General features: G+C 45.0%; 2 protein-coding genes and 1 long non-coding RNA gene across 3 annotated transcripts; 2 read left to right on the top strand and 1 right to left on the bottom strand.

Annotated features, from left to right (window-relative positions):
* Positions 1-211: 211 nt before the first annotated feature.
* Positions 212-1,135, bottom strand: LOC120841202 (piggyBac transposable element-derived protein 4-like). The gene has a single exon (XM_040212066.1). The coding sequence runs from the start codon at positions 1,133-1,135 to the stop codon at positions 212-214; it is 924 nt and encodes a 307-aa protein (XP_040068000.1).
* Positions 1,136-1,650: 515 nt separating this feature from the next.
* Positions 1,651-6,664, top strand: LOC120841210. The gene is made up of 3 exons (XR_005715709.2): positions 1,651-2,152; positions 5,059-5,175; positions 6,642-6,664. It is a non-coding gene; the product is annotated as an uncharacterized LOC120841210 (long non-coding RNA).
* A 127-nt stretch (positions 6,665-6,791) lies between these two features.
* On the top strand, positions 6,792-9,437 carry LOC120841209. Its single transcript, XM_040212073.1, has 3 exons — positions 6,792-6,913; positions 7,171-7,336; positions 9,286-9,437. Exons 1-3 carry the CDS (start codon positions 6,803-6,805, stop codon positions 9,435-9,437), a joined length of 429 nt encoding a protein of 142 aa, XP_040068007.1. The 5' UTR covers positions 6,792-6,802.
* The last annotated feature ends 12,091 nt before the right edge of the window (positions 9,438-21,528 follow it).

Raw genomic sequence — 21,528 nt, 5'->3', positions numbered from 1 at the left:
TTCCACTGAAGTGAGAGGCACTTGCCTTTTTGGTAAGCTTCAGTTTGACCTTTCTCAAGTTGTCTTGTATCGAAGCTCGGCATTCCCTTGCGTCCAGATCGTGCTGTTCCGTAGACATCTGTCTTGCGCTCCAGAAGTGCTTCAACTAGTTCGGGTGAGTTGTAATAGTTATCCACGGTTACACAGTAGCCCTTATCAAGAAGGGGACTCATCAGGGACAATACCACACGTGTACCCATGGCCACATCTGCGTCACCAACAACAGCACCTTTCCCATGTACATAAGCATGTTCCAGATGTAACCACTGGAGGACTCGCACAGTACGAAAAACTTGACGCCAAAACGGGCACGTTTCAGTGGCATGTACTGTTTCCAAGACAGCCTGCCTTTGAAACGAAGAAGGCTCTCGTCAACTGACACATCTCGCTCTGGTGTGTAGAGAGTTTGAAACATCTCGGTCATTCTGGTGAGCACGGGCCACAGTTTTCTAAGCTTCGGGTTCGGGTGCCCGTCGACTGGCGCCTCGTTGTCAGTGAAGTGTAGAAATTTCATTATCAGCATGAAGCGGTCGCGGCTCATCACGTCTCCGAATGCAGGCGTGCGGAGAACCTCTCTTGTTGACCAGTAAGGTTTCACGTCTGGTTTCTCAATGACCCCTTGCAGAATGATGAGCGCGAAGAAGGTCATCAGTTCTTTTTTGTTGATCTGTCTCCATGTTTTGATGTGGGAAGCGTGGTGCGACCGAAGAAACTGGGTTGCGTAGCGGTTGGTCTCTGCGACAATCAGGTCGACCAGCTCTTCATCGAAGAACTGTTCAAAATATTCGACAGCGCCGTCACCTTCTTCCAGGTGGCCCTTGAATCCCGGTGATCCCACAAAAGGGAAACGAGGTGGCGCACGAGGAATATCGCCCACGTCGATCTTCGTCCACACACGTGCGGTGTCGAAATCATCATCAATCTCTGTGTCGCTCTCATCTGAAGTCAAATAATCAATCAACGACTCACCAGAATCACTTTCCAATTCGTAGTCGCTTTCACTCGAAGAAGTTTCAGAAACTGCGCGCTGTTTCCTTTTTTTTCCTTGTTTTGCAACGCGTGGACACACATCGTGCGGCCGTCCGGACGACGCCATTTTTAAAGTTCAGTGTAGCCAGCAGCCTCACGAAAAAACGTCTAAATTCAGCTAATTTCACCGGTTTTGACTTCTCCTGCCATCTGTCGGTCGTTCTAAGAAGCTCCGTGATACAGACGAGCTGAATTCGTCCTCAGGATCGTTGTATTGATAATGCGGACTCTGGACGAGCTGTACTCGTCTTCAGGATTATTTGTGCGTAAATGGTGGACGAGCTCAGCTCGTCTTCCGTACTGAAAGGGTTAAACATGTATAACCAACTAGGCCAACAGAGTACTCTACTCCTCATTATTTGCGTGGCACTTATCCCCTTTTGGTCCTTCTATATCTGTGTACTGTGGTATTACGCAATCAGAAAACAATGACTGTTTGGTTCACCCTTGAACCTACACGACAGCAGACTAGTACCTGGATGAATTGCGATGTGACCAGTGGAACTGGTAGTTTTTAAGACAAGTTGTGTCACCTGACATAAGCAGCATGAACTCCCAAGTGCGAGAGGTCATATTCTGTTGTTTGCGTTTCTGTTTATCCCGGTAATACAAATGTGCTCGCTGTTGGTGGTTCCATCGCGGCGCCACATGTTTTAAAACCAGCAGCGTGCTTTGGGCAGCTGTGAGTGGAAATCAGGGAGCATTTGTGGTAGAGCCATATCGATATGATATGGCTCTACCACGTAAATGGTGGACGAGCTCATATGCTCGTGACCATGGGGTCTGGCATCTTTAATGCCTTTGCGTTTTAAGTCAGGTTACATGTCTTCCTTGACAGTACCGTTTTATTTCACGTTTTCCTCTTCAATGTGTCCAGAGTGTTCCACTGTAGTTGCCTTCACATGTGCTTTCTTCTCTTCTAAGCAGTTTGTTCCAATTTAGAATGTACACCGACTGCTTTTAGTCTTACTCCAGTAAATAAATATTTACTAGAATGATCTAATCAAAACTGGAGGAGGGTGACCAATTGTAAACTTTTCCTTTTTAGCGAGTGATCTCACTGGGACCAGCTCCTCGGAGCAAGGTAAGCCACATTTTCGTATTCTTGTAGAAGTCATACTTTGCTTATTGCTTGGTTGCATTGAAGTCCAAATCAGCAAATGATAAAAGTCGCAATGTTTCAGTTGAGAGGTCTTCGGGCTGGGCAGCAGCTCTCAAAGTGATTACTTCGAAACTCCTTGGTCGAGCAGATCATTCTTTGGTTCCATCAGCACCCACATCGATCACCCTTTCACCCTAACGTTTTAAGATTGAGAAAGACCAATTTCGTAGCTCATTCTAATATCTGTACTTTTTCAGTTCTGCTATCACTGCAATAGAGCTCACGCAGGTTGGTTTTTAAACTCTTCTATTCTTACTGGTATAATGCCCGGTGGTCAGCATTATGGTTCACGGAGACAGGGGAGTTCGCAAACCCTAGCAACAAACTTTGTTGCTGGTTGCTAGGGCTTGTGAGATGACAAATTGTGAGAGCCTCTGGTCTGGGGGTTACTAGCAACTTGCCAAAATATCCCCCTCCTCTTTTCCCCGATCTTTAAGTGGCAACAACTTTAGGTAAAATTGTAGCCAGCTTGCATTGTACTTGGAGTAGAAGAGCTGAAAAGTCAGCCTGGAAGAAGTCTATTGCAGTGGTAGAATGAAGAAAACAGTAAGCATATTACTCCAAAGGTGAACATATTTGACAGAATTCTGTCTGGTTGGGTAGAAAATCAGGAAAAAAGGAATTTGCCAACGAAATGTGGAAAAGATCTGGAAAAAGATAGTCCCAACATTTCGAAACTATTTGTTTCTTCTTCAGGGGATGAATAAAGGATGTCAGCCTCTTCATCTTTTAGGTGTTACATCACTTTGTCTTTGTCGGTGTTGTTGGGTTAGCTTCGTCGTGCCCTATCCGTTATCCCATTGTGGAGGCCGTTCACATATAACGTAGGAAGTGTCCCTAGTGACCTATTGATGATGTTTCAAGTGTGTTGAATATGCCATGATTCAATGAGCCGCCTCCTACGTAGATTTGGTGCCGTGTCCAGGATGCTTGCGTTCTCAAATGGAATACGGTGGTCGAGGTTATCACAGTGTTCAGCAAAAGCACTGCGCTCTTTGTCAAAGTTTCTCACATCGTTCTTATGTTGGCGAAGCTGGTCGTGAAAGTTCTTTGTTTCGCCGATGTAAGAGGCAGGGCACTGGGAGCATGGGATCTTATAAATGACACCTTAATTGGGCCTTCGCCTTCGCTGGTCTGTTCTTAGGGCGAGGTAGAAAGCATCCGACAGCCGACACTGGTTTGTGAGCAACCAGGACGTGTTCTTTTGCAAACAGTCGGGATAGCATTTCGCTTATCCCTTTCTTGTAAGGGATGCTAATCCGTGTTATCGGTTTGGAAACTGTCGAAGGTTGTTTCATCCGATCACGCTTCTGACGACAGATTACGTGGTGAATGAAGTTACCGGGGGAGCCGTTCTTCCTTAGGTCGTCCATCATAATCCGTTCCTCCTTTCTTTTGTCGTCCTCAGATGAGCACAAGGTGTTGGTTCTGTTAAAAAGAGTAGAAACGACTGATACCTTATGGCCGACGGTGGTTGGAGTCGAACTGGAGGTAATGGTTGGAGGACTCCAACCACCCTGTCGGCCATAAGGTATCTGTCGTTTCTACTCTTTTTAACAGAACCAACACATTGTGCTCATCTGAGGACGACAAAAGAAAGGAGGAACGGATTAGAATGGACGACCTAAGAAAGAACGGCTCCCCCGGTAACTTCATTCACCACGTCATCCGTCGTCAGAACCGTAATTGGATGAAACAACCTTCGACAGTTTCCAAACCGATAGCACGGATTAGCATCCCTTACATGAAAGGGATAAGCGAGATGCTATCCCGACTGTTTGCAAAAGAACACGTCCTGGTTGCTCACAAACCAGTGTCGGCTGTCGGATGCTTTCTACCTCGCCCTAAGAACAGACCACCGAAGGCGAAGGCCCAATTAAGGTGTCATTTATAAGATCCCATGCTCCCAGTGCCCTGCCTCTTACATCGGCGAAACAAAGAACTTTCACGACCAGCTTCGCCAACATAAGAACGATGTGAGAAACTTTGACAAAGAGCGCAGTGCTTTCGCTGAACACTGTGATAACCTCGACCACCCTATTGCATTTGAGAACGCAAGCATCCTGGACACGGCACCAAATCTACGTAGGAGGCGGCTCATTGAATCATGGCATATTCAACACACTTCAAACATCATCAATAGGTCACTAGGGACACTTCCTACGTTATATGTGAACGGCCTCCACAATGGGATAACGGATAGGGCACGACGAAGCTAACCCAACAACACCGACAAAGACAAAGTGATGTAACACCTAAAAGATGAAGAGACTGACATCCTTTATTCATCCCCTGAAGAAGAAACAAATAGTTTCGAAATGTTGGGACAATCTTTTTCCAGATCTTTTGCACATTTGGTTGGCAAATTCCTTTTTTCCTGATATTACTTCAAAGTGTGGAACTGCTTTGCTCATGACTGCAAGTTATCAGATTGTTTGGTCACACAGGACGGGAGAGAGACTTCAAAACTAATTTTAATTGCACTCCAGTTCGTAGAAAGAATAACACACAGAAAGACGAGACACAAACACAAACACTCACATACACAGCGACAGGACACGAACACAGGCACGCATACAATCTTTCTGATTTTATCTGTGTCTGTTTGTGTGTCGGTGTTTGTGTCCTGTCCCTGTGTATGTGAGTGTTTGTGTCTTGTCCTTCTGTGTGTTATTCTTTCTACGAACCGCAGCGCCTTTCACCAACATGCTCCCTTTGCTTCTAATTTTAATTGTCAGAAAGAGGCTAACAAAATTTGCACCATGTGTCTACTATGTTAGCCAACTGTTCTGGGCCGAAATAATTTTTGTCATTACATTGTGGTTCAGCCTCATCGACATCATCTGGGCAAAGCCTGACCAGACTGGACGGTGCCCTGGAGGCGCCTTCAGGTTCCATTGAGGAACTCCCGGCAGGAGCTGGGATGACGTTGGGGGCCTCAAATTGTAAGTCCTGCAATTTTTACTGAATGCAACCAAGCACAACACCAGTCAGTGGTCCTTGTGTTAGCCTTTTTAATGTTTTATTTCCTAACACCGGCCTAACCGAAGAAGCTTTGACATGTGTTTTATATATATATATATATATATATATATATATATATATATATATATATATATATATATATATATATCCCTTGACATCAGCCATCTTGATAGTGGCAAAATGAAAGTGTGAAGTATTTATGCTCAAGGTCTGAATATTTGGTGAGTAACAACTGGCCACAAGGTGGTGGGCACTCCAGCTTTTCTCCGGGTATTTTATACTCAGAAACCTGTAATCTAACTTGCGAAAGCAAGGGCCTGCCGGCCTGTTTAACCACTGTTATAGTAGACTTGTTTGCACTGGCCGTCTTAGTTTAAGTGTGCCGGGCTGGCATTTTGAACCTGTCGGCTGCAGTGCTGGGATATGGTTTCCAAATTAAGCTTAGGAGTTTAAGAATGTTGGAACATTCATATCTTTTATTCAGCATGATTCTACTAGGAGCCAAATCTGGGAATTACTAGCTAGTAATTAGCTTGTCAGCTTTGGACCTTATAGCGTAACCATCATTTATCTTTTTTTAATGCTTCAGCTGAATAGTGCATGAATAAGAAGTAATTGCTGTAATGTGTTTCCCACTGGCAGTGACACAGCTACCTTTTTTTTACAGCTAATTTGTATAGTATTTCCTAGTATAGCAGCCGTTGAGTTGTACTGTCAAAATAGCTGAAATAACTTTGCTGACTATGATTGCACCTCTATGTTAGTTATGGTGCAACAAGGTTGCTGATGAGCTTATGAGACCAGCTCTACCCAATGCTATCTCCTTCACTCTGGGGACTTCTCAACATATTCCTTGCATTGGTGGAAAACTAATGTAATTTTTGTCTACCATTTGTTGCATTGACATGATTGATGCACAGCTGATAGATACAACCTGGCTGGTTTATGACAGGGCTTAATGCAGCCCTTTTTCATACAGCCATGTGCTTTCTTTTATGGTTCAAATATGAGATAATAAAGATCAAGGTTAAATATAATTGTTTGTTTTTTTGTATTTGCAGGCTGCTGCTATGCACACTGCAAAATATATATTTTATTTATGAATTTTTTCACACCATTTATACAATGGGCAAAGTTTGTGCAACCACGGTGTGTGAGTTGTGTACTCCAAAACTACCATCTGCAGGCAGCCTCAAATTTAGCACACACATAACAGTGCTTGTCTCTTAGCGAGTGCCGTCATAAACATATATATTTTTAGGTTCACGGCTCCTGATGATTTCTTTTATCAGTCAAGCCATTTTAATCTTTTGCTTTTAAAGAAGGGAGACTGGTGTCCGTTAGTGCTGCACAGCTTACTTCTCCATAGGACCCAGGGCCAGAGCTTGATAATACATTACTCACCCTAATTAATCTTCCATTTCAGGTCCAGAGCAGTCTCCAATAGTTAAACTGGTGCTTGAGCTTCGGCTACAGAATGGGGAGATTTTGCGGCAGTTGGGGGCGATGCAGCAGGACATTAGAAACTTAAGTTTTAATTTATCGCAAACGAAGGCCTCAATGTCTGTTGCACCGCCTTCGCCGGAAATGGCTCCAGAGCCGTCGCGGGCGCCCCTTCCAAAGCTGCCCGCGGCGACTATGGAAGAATTCAGGGAATTGGAAAATGCCCTGAAGGATAAAGCTACAGCCACAGCCCTGGTATGTTGCACTTTCCTCCTTTCATGTGATGACTTTTCCAACATGCACTGCAGTGCTTGTCGCTGGCTCATAATGTCAACTATCATACTCGGCCACTAAACGGGTGCACACTGCATTTGCTTTACTCAATGTTAATAAATGATAGCTTTTCAGTATGAAGAAAAATGAAAACTGGTTGTGTCGTCATAGCCGTGTTTCTGTGTTTGATTTGGTATTTGGTCATGCTTCTACATTTCCGTTGTCCCTTGTTTTTACAGCAGCTGGAGGTGGCTACGTGGGTCAGGGCAACTGACACGGTTGCCGAGGCCTGCCGAAGCCTTCTGGAAAGGGCCCTCAAGAAGGAGGTCCAAATAAAATTTAGCCTCCTGGGCCGGAAAGGCAAGCTACCTTTCCGGGGGACCCTCCTCTGCCGCATTGTGACAGGTATGATTATATTTGCTTAATTGATCAACACATTGATAGATCCTTGTTATTCGAGTTTGCTGAAGTGCATGCAACTGCTTGACTGTTATAGCATGTCACTTTCAAATCAAATACTTCATTTGTGCCTGTGATGTAGCATATAGTACAGGCACTGGGAGGCAGACAAAAACCCAGCAGTTATTGGCTTGACAAGGTTTGCACACTTGTTCACTCAGCAAGCAGCAAGGTGACAAATGTGATACAAAGAAAAATATAAGAGAAAAAGAATTGCACCAATAAATGTTAGTAAACACTATAAACTATTTGGGGATTAGTTTACAGAGCTTGAAACATGATTTGTCTCATCGAAGGGTGGTCACAGGTTCTATTTGTACATTTTGTCATAATAATTGGTTTGGTGATGATGGGAGATGATGCTTTAACATTTGTGTGCAGTGGTTAGTTAAATTATGAGGAACAGTCTATAGGCTACCATCACGTAGGTTACAGGCAGTAGTGATCTCAGTCAGGTGAGGTATGGAGGGTAATCTCAGTGGGTTAAATTTATTATACTTTAATTATGTACCATATGGTGCTAGAGAATATTCACATTGGCTAGTATTTGGAAGAAGGTTCATTGTATGAAAAAGATTTTTAGTCTTGAGTGTTATATTTTACATTTACAATAATACACACAGCCTTTTTCTAAAGTAAGTTCGTTTTCAACAATGCTTCTAATCTGTTATAGCGTAACATATTTAGTTCAAAAGGCCTATTATAGTGCCTGAAAATTCTAGCTATGCCTGAATGCAGCATATACTCTATCTCACAAGTTGCATGCAGTGTAGTGCAACTGTAGCCCTTGTCAGCCAATCAAGAACATAAATGCACCAGTGTACATGTGTTCTTGCACAGCGTATCAGTCTTCGCCTGCATTGTCTGGTCTCTGTAGAAGCCATTACAGGCAATTAAGTTATTCCTTACAGTCTGCCGAGTCATTCCATATGCCTGAATAGTTCATACTCTATAAATACAGCACAATCTCGATGATAGGGATTACCCGGGAACACGAAAAAATATTCATATAATCCTGAATTTGTTTAATCCAAGACAAGCTAACTTGTGTGTTTACTTTGTCTGTGATGTTTGTTTGCACTCTTCTGCCCTTGTAGTTGCTCATAAGCCCCATCCAAAATGCATAAAGCTGCGCAGCGCTTTCTCGGCTCATATTGCTTGCACTTATGGTGCAGCATGGAACATCAAGAGCGTTAAGTGTTTCTACCATCGACGACACAGTTTTGTTGGGCATGTGAGTTAACCTTGGCTCGTTGGGCTGTGAGCCAGGCATGCTGCCGCTTGGCCAGCATAGACTGGAGGTGGAGAGGGGGCCAGCGGCAACTGTGCGTACTCTCTTCCCCTCTAAGACCAGCTGCGCCCACCCACTCGTTTCGCATGCACCGATGGCTCACGTGCTCATATCACCCGGGACGACTTGAGTACTGTTTGTATCATCCTGAATGGCAATATATTCAATATTGCCCGGACCATCTTTAAATTCACGTGACCCTGAAATTCCGGTCAATCGTTATTGTATCATCGACATTTGACTCTGTGCAATCTGAGCCGTACCGGAACTTGTAACCGCATTGGGTACTCCTCCACCTCGTCACACCTTGGAGCTCCACACTGCACACAACTACTGAGACAGACTATAGCTGTGCAGTGCTGATGGGAACCTCTTCTTAGAATAGAAGTGTGGTCATTAGTATAGTAATCAGTAAAAGAGAGGAGCATGTTGCTTCTCTGTACCTAGCTCTTGACCTGACATCTGTATTTTAATTACTACTGCTCTGGATAGAGATTTAACCCTGGTTGGATCCGATTTCCTGATCCTAAGACTATTCTAAGTATCAGCGGCAACCGTTATTCCTTGATGTTTAATGCAGAACGTTTAAAATTTCCACTTTCAGAGACCATCAAGAGTGCGAAGGCTGCCAATGTGCCAGATGTCGAAAAGGCCATTGGCAGGTACCTGGCCGGTGCTGTGGACCGGGAGGGGGGCAGGCGCCAGAGGTTTTGCCACCAAACAGAGGCCATTCAACTGCCAACTGGCGATGTGTGAAGTGCAAAAAAAAATAGCACAGGAAGTTGTTTTCAAAATAAATTATTAGCAAAGAAATTATTTTGTTCATTTGCATGGCAAACTAAAATGCACGCAATATTTTCTGATGGTAAAATTATATATTTTTAGCCTGCATGTTGCAAAGAAAATCTTCAGTGTTATCAATACAAGAGAGATAAAACTATTATCTGTTGTTGCAGTTGTACATTATATTGCCAAATATCGGGAAGAGCCTGGCGGCAAAGGGTTACCAGTGCAAGTGTGGTAAACTGCTCAACCATGGTGCCAGGAGAAAGGCACGCCCAATATTTGTAGTAGCTTGGCGAAAAAGGCCTTCGGACATTTGGCTGCCGTTCCGACAGAGATTGGCTGCCAATTTTAACGTCGTTGGCAAAACCTATCTAGGCTAAAAGGGCAGTGCCGTTATGCCCAATATTGGCTGAAAATGGGCAAGCGGAGTGGTCCAATATTGGCTAAAAATGGGCAAACAGAGTGGTCCAATATTGGCTGAAAAATGGACTAACAGAATGGTCCAATATTAGCTGGAAATAGGCAAACAGAGTGGTCCAATATTGGCTGAAAATGGGCAACAGAATGGTCCAATATTGGCTGAGAATGGGGAAATCGAGTGGTCCAATATTGGCTGAAAATTGGCAAACCGAATGGTCCAATATTGGCTGAAAATTGGCAAACAGAGTAGCCCAATATTGGCAGGCTAGCTGGCCCAATATAGCGCCTGGTAGCGTTTGCCATTATTGACCAATATTGGTGCCAGCGTGAACCGATATAGGACCGTCATTGGACCAATATTGGGGTGCTGCTTGGGTAGTTTCCCTTCTGTCTCTCCCTTTTTGGAATCTCGTGAAGTCCGACTTTCGATTTTTCCTTACGATTGCGGGAAAGGCCCAACAGCTACGAGCAACAAAGGCCCTTAACAAGGTCACCCGCCGCATTCGTACTGTACAATGTGGAGGGGCGCGCACACCGCATGTCGGAGTACTTGGCAGTCCCTCGTGACCACCACCAACATCTGCAACACGCATCCTTACGCTCTGTTGCTGCGCAGCGGCTCCGCAACCAGCCAAGACGACCCACACATACTTTATCGCCTCCGTGCAGACCGCAGTGGAAGAGACCGCCCGTCACGTGTTCCAGGCGGCAGTCTCTCCGAGTACCCTGCCGACATCAGCGAGGCGCTCCAAAATTATTTTTGGTCATTATGTCTTCTTAGCTAAGTGCAACTGTGTAGACCTGCCGCACACCCATAATTCCGGCAGTGAAGTGCTAGATGTCAAAGGTTTGCATTGGCGATGTACTCGCTTACTTATTAGTTGAAACAACGTCTGGTCTGCCACAGGAAAGCGAGAAGTATACGTCTTCTCTGCATTAAACAAAGCTGATCTGGTGTTTTAGTGCTGTTCACAGATATGTGCAAAGTTGTGTTCACTTTCTTGCATATTGAAACCGTGGGAGAACTTTTGAATGTAGGATATGACGATCTGTCTAGTTGTCATGTTCCCGGTTTTTGTTTCAATATGGTCACCATTTGCCTTTGCTTGAGTAAACTAGTCATTGTGTTAATAAAACCTTTCTGAGCAGTATCTATTCTTGGAAGGGACGGAATGGCTCTGATATCCCATGAGCGAGGACCTAGAAGTCATTAGGAGACTATCAAAGAAACAGTATGCAGGCCGTCCGGCTAGTAACCTATATTGGTCTGCTACTTCAAATGGCTGACGTGAAGGCTCACTTCATGAACTTTGGTAGTACCACTGGGCAGAAACCACCCACGCCCTCATAGACTGGTAACCAGCCGGTGATGGTGCCATCACTCAACTTTATGACCGAGAGTGAAGTGCTGCAGAAGGCTCGCCATTGTGAGAACACGCCACCCTGGGGTGATAGGTTCATCTGCCACCACTGATAGGCCGTCGACCCCAGTTATCGTTTCCTCACGGCGGCATTTAATTAATGTCTGACAAAAGTAAAGGACCGTTCCAGAACCGTGGCAGAAGTTTCACGCAATACTCGTCTCCCCAAAGGGAAACCCAAGTGACATCGCCGTTCGCTCTCATTCTTGCAAATGACCGGCGGCAAGCTCCAATTGGGGATGCTGGCAGAATGTCCAGATCTAGTTGCTGGAGCACAAGATCTCGAGCAGGGTGCAGACGGGTTTCGCATTCAAGAGAAGACGTTCTTCTTTTTATGTCGAGACACAACGTTGTTTTCAGCGGCAACATGTTGATGAAATCGTGCGACTAATGAGTGACCAGGCATCCGCCATGCACACTGGCTACTAATATGATTTTACTCCTTTTGCTTTTAGCTGGTTCACAAGGCGGCGTACAATAAATCCCAGAGGAAGAAGCAGAAAACACTAGACAGTGCTGTTGCTGTATTCAAGCAGCAACACCAACCTAAGAAGAAGCTGGCCCCTCGGACGTTTTCCAGAGGGACTTCAATAGACTTCTTGCCGAAATGATCGCCGTCAACGGCCTTCCTTTGACATTCACAAAGGGACTGGGATTCAACCGTCTTATGGAATCCTCGAAGCCTTAGGTTAACGTTGTGTCCCCCGGACCATAAATCGCCTTCTTGAGGATCTCAGGAAAAGTGTGCCCCACCTTCGTTGGCAATTGATTTTGCGCAGTGCACAAAAGAGATCACTGCACTTCATTGCCGACTTATGGTCCAGTAGGACAAGAGATTCCATACTCGGGATCAAAGAGCAGTTTGATTGAAAGTGGGAGTTACAAACGTACGCACTAGCTTTTAAGATTTTCCCGGGGTCTCAGACCGGGGATCACATTTGGGAGGCACTCAATGAGCAGGAGCTCATTGAGTGCGGCATCCAGCTGGAACAGATAGGGTGCATTGTTGCGGACAACGCTTCCAACATGGGCAAAGCGTTTAACAGGTCCATCACTATGGAAGAGAAATGGCACATAAATGCTGTGGACCCAGAGATCTCCGAAGAGGAAGAAGCTGGCCTGCAAGACTGCTCCACCGTGGAGCCAGATCTGCCGACTGCACTCAACCCATGCTGCAGAGCGTGCTGCGCACACTCTGCAGCTGGCGATAAACGGCGCTATCCATGATGAACAAGCCTCAAAGGAGCTGCTGGACATGGTCAACCGGGTCATCAACATGTCCAGACGATCTCTCTTGTGAACAGGGCAATTGAAAGAACGCTGCAACAAAGATCCAGTCCCATCTACAGGGACGCGATGGAATTCCATCTTGGCGGCATTGAAGCGCCTTACACATGTATGCAAGTTCATGTTCATTTTATGAGCAGTCATTTGGAGGAGATTATTTACGTTGTCTCTTATATTCACTAAACGGATACATCAAATGTGCTCGGAAACAGCTGTTGATCATTTTTAACAGTCCCACAGGTATAAACAGAGAGTGCATATGTAGCATGCATACCCATAAACAAACGTTACAATACTTTACGTAGAAAATGTACCACATATTAAAATAAATGCTTTAAATTTAGACCTCCGTCAATTCACGCACATAGCCTCTGGCCGCAGGACCACCACAATTTATTTGACAGGACTATATATTGTTGAGGTCCTGGTTTGAAGTTGCTGACACAAAAAGGCGCCACAATCCTATTTCCCAAAAACTGCGAACTCATGAAGGGCTAGCGGCCGTGAAGTCGAATTTAGTAAGAATAAACCTGAATGACTTCGTGAATGATGCGGAATTTATGATGTGATGGTGAATTCCAGTGAATTCGTGTCGACCGTGATGGTGAGTGACTTAGTGATGGTGAATTCGGACGAATTCGTGAAGTGATGGTGAATTCAGAATTCATGATGTAATGGTGAATACCAATGAATCCACGGTGGTGAATTCGGATGACTTCGTGGTGAAGGTGAATGACTTCGTGAATTGGTATGTGATGGTGGATGACTCCGTGAATTCGGAGGCGGCGGTGATGTAATGGGGATGAATTCTCGGCGCGGTTGGACGCCGTGATGTGAAGGGGATGAATTCTCGGCGGAGTTTGAAAGCCGTGATGTGAAGGGGATGAGGTTTTGGCACAGTTGAACGCCAGGATGAGAAGGGCGGTGACCTTGGGAGGTCGGAATACCTTGTGATGTGAATGCGAATGAATTTGGAGACGTGATTTTGTTCGTGATGTGATGGTGTATTAAGGGTTCTAAAGGGCCGACCTATGTCTGCACAGTCCCAATGCCGGCCTTTCCACCACCAATGACGACACATTCCAGGAGGATACCGGTTATGACAGTCGGCGACCAGCAGCCTGCCCAGCTGGACCGCCGTGGGAGCAAGTGAATCACCTTTCAAGGTGAAATGGGACAAAGTGGCGCACACTTTTGGTTTCTTCCCTCCCTTCGACCCTTCGTCATTAAATTTTTTTCCTGGAGTCCATCTGTGCCTTACCCCTGCCCCCCCCCCCCCGCCCCCCAGCTCCCCGTCTTTGACGCAGTGAGTTCCAAGCTTTGCGCCTGCATCATAGAGCCGACAAGCCACAACTCCTACCTGTTCCCAATCCAGGTGGTCCCCAAGTCTCCGAAAGCCTCGCGGCTTGTTTTGGACTGTTGCCACTTGACGCTGAAGGCCCGTTCACACTCTTGCGACCTCTTAAACCTGGGTTCCTTAAAACTTCTTAAACCAGAGAACACACTGGCGCCATCTATTGGGAAGCAGTGTAAACTCGGCGGTCCGGCATATCTTTTTTTTATTTCTCGCGCATTATCCTTTCTTTCTTGGCTCGAAACACTTTTGTCAATGTTATAAACAAGTCTTTCTATGGGTATTACGCACATTTGACCTCGGAAATCCCGCAAAACCTTCGCTCTTGTGAAATGCAGTTCCTGGGTCACCGCATAGATGGCGCCACAATGCCAGTGTGTTCCCTCATTCTAAAAACATTTAAGAAGTTTTAAGAGATCTCGTCTCTCTCAGTCGTACTCGGTCGCAAGAGTGTGAACGGGCCTTGACCCTCTTGAGTCCGAAGTTTAAGCCTCCGCCTCTCCCTTTCGCCCTGCAGATCTGCCCCGTAGCATAACGGCCCTCCTTCATGAAGGTCGACTCGCGGGACGTTTTTAACCACTCAGTGTGGCAGGCTCTGCGCGCCACCCGGTTTCCTTTCGCTTGGTTGGTAAGTACTACCGGTACACCTGCTTTCCATTTGGAATCAAGCCGGCATCCTACTTTATGCAGACTCTCCACGGCCTTTGCTCGGGAGGCTCGTACCAGGGCACTCAGAGCTTGGGCCCACCTGGACAACCTCCTTTTTGCTCACCCTAATGCGACGTTACTCCAGGAACTATTTTTTTTTAACTGACTATTAGAGTACGGCTTTCGGCTTAACCCTTCGGACTCACCGTACGTCCCAGTCACAAATTAAATTTCTAGACTACGTTTTGGACGGTCTTTCCGAGGGAATAGGACATGACGCGCAACGCCGTCGAGATTTATTTTTAACCCTTGAGGTTCTCGCTTGGCCTCAGTCTTCCAAGACTTACCAGCACGTAGCTGGACTCAACCAGTCGGATTTCAAGGACGCAGAAATAGACAAGGACGGGTCGTATTATCCAGAAACTGAATTGGTTTACAGAGTGACTCTATAGTGCATGTGTATATACGAGGAGTTCCAAGACTGATTTTGCAGCGTAAAAAAGAAAGGGAAGCACAATGATGCGCACAGCAGTCGAAGGAAGGAACCTTTGTGTCTCGTTATACCAAAGAACGTCGCTCTGTGAACATATGGAGCTGCTCTACTCGAGTTCTCGTGTCCTCGTGAATGGGCACAATGGCGATTTTACCATAGATGGCAAACCAGAGCGGGAGCGAACATTAATTCTGTGTCAAGCTCGGCCAATATAAAACAGAGACCTCTGAAGTGATAGCAGGCGTGTCAAAAAGCAGTGAATTTTGCTAAATGTTGAAGTGGCACTTGAGCTTCAGGAACCGCAGAACATTGCTGGATGACAAAGAGCAGTAGAGTGACCTCATCCGACTTCTTGTTGACTTCATTGATGGCTGCAATTCTTAGAGGTGCATTAAAGACGTTTCTGAGATTGTAAGTTCTTGCTCATAACTTATCTTATAGGCTCCAAGCATCCAATCCAAAAATTATGCTTGTGCGACGTCTCTTTCTCAACAAAAAATGAGAGAATTGCGTGCGACGCCCCTTTCTGGGCGAAAAAATCTGGACCACAAAATGCAGCGGAGGCGCCGGCGGCACCTCCGCTGCCGGCGCATTCGCTTGCAATTGGCTGACGCGTGCCCGTTGTAACGCCATTGCAGCCTCCACTGAATGGTATGCTCCAGATGTTTCCACTCAGAAAGAGGCGTGGCACAAACTTCAATCATATTTTTAGTAGGAAAACAGATGTCGCACAAGCATAATTTTTGGATTTCCGGGATGCTAAGATCCCAAAGAATGAGTTGTCACCAAGAACAGAAAATCTCAGAAACGTCTTTTGCAGAGTGTCGAACCAAAAGTTTAAATGGTTCGGGTCAGGTGGATGGCTTTCGGTTCGGTTCCGGTTCAGTTCCAGGGAGCAAGGCCCAAACCGGCTCAAACCGGTTCAAAGCCCTAAACTAAGAATATATTGTCAGTGTCGTTCTGACAATACACACACTATTTACGCCGTGAAAAAAATTAATAATCTGGTCCAGAGCACTAAAGAAGTTTGTTTTATGCATGGAAAATTCGTGGAGCTTCATTGACGCCAGTTATTAGAACCACGGAGCAGATATCCTGGTGAAGGACCGAGAGCGCAGGCTCCTGCAAAATAGTGACACAGAGGGGACAGGAAATGACATCTGTTTATTTACATACGCGTGCAAAAAAGTTGGAGTAAAAACCTAAATGCAGCAATCGCTGAATGCCGACGCCTCGCTTTCTATATGTCCCAAAGCACCTATTTTATCACGTATAGTTATCAGTAGATTTTTATAAAACGTAAGGAATCGCTCATTTATGTTCTTGTGCTTGACAAACAATGTCAAGCGTTACCATACGGGAGCGAGTTAGGATTGTTACCCTGTGCGAACAGGGCATTAATCAAAGAAAAGTGGCAAGACTATGTGGTCGTCCATTGTGCACGATAAACAGAATATGGCAGACGTTTCGGGATGACCAGCAAATTGACAACCTCCCGCGTGGATCACGACCGAGGGCGGCGACAGAGGGTGAGGACCGATGCATTGTGGCCACTGTAGCCGATGACCCGACACTGACTGCCCAAGAAATAAGAAGTGAACTCAACGTGAGCGTGAACACTGGGCGACTGCGACTCCACGAAGCTGGTCTGCGGAGCAGTGTCCCAGCAAGAGAGCCACTGCTTTCAACAGTCAACAAAAAAAAACGTTTTTTTTTTTTGCTCAAGAACATTCAGCGTTCACTTCAGCAGACTGGCAGAATGTGCTGTTCACGGATGAATCCACGTTCACTACTCGCTGGGATCACCGTCATCGAATCAGGTGAGCCGACAACACCAGGTAACAGCTCTGGATAGTGATGTGAGAGCTTTAAAATTTTCTTGCGACTGCAGGCTCAGAAAGTATTCGACTTACACTCTGTATTATTTCACTAGCTAAGAACTCGGAACATAATTTCAGGTCCTTGAATAGCACGCTTCAATAGCAGTGTTCGTTTTCCCCAGGTATTTACACTCGTTGGGCTACTTCACGATACTCTCGTGAGATGAGAAATTCAACTCCGATAAAAGCTGTCACACAAATTGATTTATTTTTTAGGTTCAAGCCAGGCAAGCTTCAGCGCATTGCCAGTAGCGGCCGTTGCGCTGCGAATGTATGAGGCGCGCTCTCAAAGGACGGACTGGGTCCTCTGGTTCGCATAGACGGTCGTTTCAACTTCGCGGCGTACGGGGAGCTTGTGAAGTCGGTTCTCCTGCATTGGATGGCCCCTTCAGCGACGCTTACTTCTATCTACAGCAAGACCGCAGCCCGGTCCACAAAGCATGGTCCGTGACCAAACTTTTGCAGGACAGAGGGATCATGACGCTTGACTGGCCACCTCAGGGACCCGACATTAATGTCATAGAAAACGTCTAGGGAGCAATGAAGGCCTTCTCTCACCGGCCTCTGCAGAGAGGATTGACGGACACGTTGTGGTCGGTAGTCGAGGCTGACTGGGAGCGACTGCGAGCTTCGGATCTTGTACCCCTTCCGATGGAAAGTCTACCTCGTCGGATGGCTGCAGTTGTAGACGCTGAAGGCGACTTTACAAAGTATTAATTGAATCCTCTTCAAGATCAGCTTAGCGGAATAAAACGAAAGCAAGCCAGCTCATACAGCTATTGCTACGGCTTTGCCTGAGGCATCAGCCCTTGCTGGTTACAGCATGCGTGTTCCCTGGTTTTTATTATTTCTGTTCGCAAAAATGCTCGCTGGCAATAAACATGTCATTTTCTGCACCCGCTGCTTCACTATTATGCAGGAGCCATACGCTTCACGAGGACGTTTGCGTGATTCTGATAACTGAGGTCAATCAAACTCCACAGGTCTTCCATGCACGAACAGGTCAAACTTCCGTCCAACAGCGCAGTTTTTTGTTGCTTCTGGGTGAACAATGGCCATAAACGAGCGCCGAAAACGTAAACTGCCAGGATCACGCGTATCAATACAAAAAACAAGGAGTTAGCGCTTTAGCATGATCTCGGTACTCGATCAAACGACGTGCGACCGTGAATCGTGCAAAAAAACTGCGAAAAAGCCGCGGGGAGTGAGCCGTGAGGAGTGAGGCTGTCTTCCAGCGGCCTCCGGAGTGGCTCTTACACGAAGTGCCGCCCCCCCCGGTAGTCGGGCGCGGCGGCACTTCTTGTAAGAGCCGTACATTCGGGTTTATTCGCGAATCGTCATCAATAATACTCGTTCGAGCAAATAAAAAGAAAAAAAAAAGAATTTGTAAAATGAGCGCATAAATTACCGCAATGCTACAGGTTGTGTAAATACGTAGTCCACTGCAAAGCATAGAGTTATTTTAATGTTCGCTAGAGGTTCAACTGGCGCTAGTGTCTACGCGACTTCCTTGAGGAAAATTGAAGCAGACAGCAACCAGTCAACGCTTGCGGTGCTCCCGTGCATTCCTCTGGGAAAACGCGCGTGAAATTTGTGTCTTCTTCGGAAAATAACATGAATAACTTTTATTATTTCGGTTGTACCGGATAGTATGTACATTTATTAATATTGTAAGAGTATAATTGCTTTAATTACAGCATTTTTCTTTACAACTGAACGATGTTAAGCTTCGCTATATTTCAGGCTCAAACCTATGTTCCATGGCAGGTATGTAAAAACGAGCGACGATTCTAAGCAGACTAACGATCAAAAAGAATGTAGAGTTTGTTCAAGGTTCGCTAGCATTGCGGTGGCGCTTACATATATAGCTAATATGCCCGTTCTGTCACTCGAAGAAAATGACTCCGTCGTGCATCTTTAGGATCGGTTAAAAAACATTTTAATGTAAGAAATAAAGTACGTGGACTACGAAAGGTGCGCCTTTTTATTATTTCCTATGTCGGGCAGTTCTTATCGGGCACCTGTTCTCTGACTTCTCCCTATTTGCAAAGATTTGGAGCGTGCGGTTGATGATTTGAACCCACAACACGCATCTTAGCACATATTCATGAGCAGAAAGAATAAAGCAAAACTTATTTATTGCAAAGCGGACTAAATTACGTGGCTTTCAATTTATTTTGATCGCCTGCATGCACAAGGAGTTACTCATCCAGTGTTACTGCGTAGTTTTTGCCGTCTTTCTTGGTTTTCCACGTGTCCTTCGTTCATCTGACACGTATACCCCCGTCGTGGAAAGCGCCGATGTCGTGTTCGTGCTAACAGTGTCCGACAGTGCACATAAAAACATGCACGAAGCGGTTTTAGCACCGTTTTTCATGCCACGAACTTCAAATAAAAACGCCGTAACTGACCAATTATTTCGTCTGCGTGACTGAGAAATCTTCCAATGTGCCAGTACGTACGAAATATTCGTGATATTTGCTCTTATAAACGAGCGCAGCGAGAAAATGCACTCGCTTTTTCCCATAGAAATGCATTACCGGAAGTCAATTTCTGACTGTTTGCTGTCTGCTTCAATTCGCAGCAGCACACTAGCGCCACTTGAACCTCTAGCGTACATTATAATAACTCTATGCTGCAAAGTCAGAAGCAGAATTTCATGTGATCGATATACCCAATCACCTGATGGCGTCACTGTTTTACCTGTTTTACCATGCTTTTTCCAGTGAGTCTCGTCCAGTTGGCTAGCCTCGCCACTGCATTCTCTTCGACGTTTCGCGCATTAAATGTTTGACAAGGAGATTTTTCGGATTGCGGACTGCAAAGGTGGATTTGTGTAAACAACGAACGGGAGCACCGTAAGTAGTATTTTATTCTTTCTTGCCCCGCTATTTCTGAATTGATGAGGTGCGTTGCCCAGCAAAAAGAAAACTGAATTTCGACACCAGGTTGACCATTTGAGGTAAAAGCAGTATTTTATGCTTCGGCGTTCACGCCACTAATAAATCCAAGTGAAAAAGCAGATTAAGGAGACGTGAAGAATATCAGCGCGTTTTTGTCGAATGTAAAACGAGGAAATCATTAAAGAAATGGCAGGTTTGTTTATCAATTTGGAAGAAAGAAAACAAGCCTATAGTTTCCGAAAGTGATTGATCAGTCAGGTTTTTTTCTTTAATCGTATTATTGTTCTACAAGAATTCAGATGATTCTATTTTTTATATAATTTGGAGATAGAAATAACTTTAAAAATCATTGTTTAATGTAGAAACTTTAGTAAGCTTAGAAAATAAAATATTAACACGAGTGTATCTAAAAGTATGTGTGTATCGAGAAAGCTAATTTTTCACCAAACCGACTTTTGCTTAAGGTTTCTATGTGAATCTAGTTTTAGAAAGATGCTTAAAATAAGAATCTTGCGCAGTGCATGATTCTGAAATACTGTGCGAACCAAGCGAACTGAATATATGAAATCCAAGAAAGGTTAGAAAAGAAGCCTCGGGTGACACATTTATTTGCAAAAAATGTCACTAAAGGTTTTTGGAAGAAAATATTAAAAAAGCTAGAGAAACAAAAGCTTTCAAGTTAGAAAACGGCTGTAAGAATGTGATTCAACAAAACTAAAGAGTGCAGCCAAAATGAATGATTTTAATTTCCCCTGTGGCTTGCTACACATTTATGCTCTTATAATTATGACGTAAAGGGTACTAAACTTCATGCTGCTCAACAGTGTTTACGCTAAGCCTTTATAAGCAAGATTTGGTTTGAGAATTCCTACTAATTATTTTATGAGAGCAAATGCATTACTTAACAAATTGAAAGAAAAAAAAAAAGACACGGACAGAAATGTAAAGGCTTTCTGTCGTGAACTATTCTGAAGTGAAGTCCTCTACAGATCTGCCGATGTCTAATATTGCTTTTTAGCTTTCATTGTGTTAATATCAATTCAACACATTTGGCAAATTAAGTAATGTATAGCTGTTTAATAACTGCCCCTAGAATTTTTTCGATATAAGCTAAGACAGCATACCTATGCTTTTACAGTGTCCTAGTATGGGAAGGACCAAACAACCTATAGGCGACGTTGGGAAACGTCGGAAGCTGGGACGACTTGAGGAGAAAGTTGCAAGACATATTTCTGCTATTAGTAACAGGGACGACGCAGAACAGCATATCCCACAGGATCACAGAGATGATCTGGTGGGATATCTCTGTGATCCCACATATATGACTTGGTGATGTGCCTTCATTCAAAGGCACAACGCCAAGTCATCCAGCAAACACCAGAAATGCTACAGCCTTATCTAGCTATACCACCGATGTCAAAAGTGACGAAGAAACATCGTGTAACAGTACCAAATTTACAGATGACGAATCGTTATGCAGTTCATCAGGTGCCACGGGAAGTGAGACGCGCTTCAACTTCTCACAAGAATGTACATTATGTGAACCGCTCAGTCGTCCTGGTGGGTTTGATGATGAACAAAGTAGGGCTGGGAGGTTTGAAGAACCCAACTTGATCTCCATTTTAGACCAAATCCGATCGTGGGCTCAGGATTCA

The sequence above is a fragment of the Ixodes scapularis genome, unplaced genomic scaffold (assembly GCF_016920785.2).
Source record: "Ixodes scapularis isolate PalLabHiFi unplaced genomic scaffold, ASM1692078v2 PGA_scaffold1__304_contigs__length_218370807, whole genome shotgun sequence".
Lineage (NCBI taxonomy): Eukaryota > Metazoa > Arthropoda > Arachnida > Ixodida > Ixodidae > Ixodes > Ixodes scapularis.
This window is presented reverse-complemented; position numbering and strand designations above follow the sequence as displayed.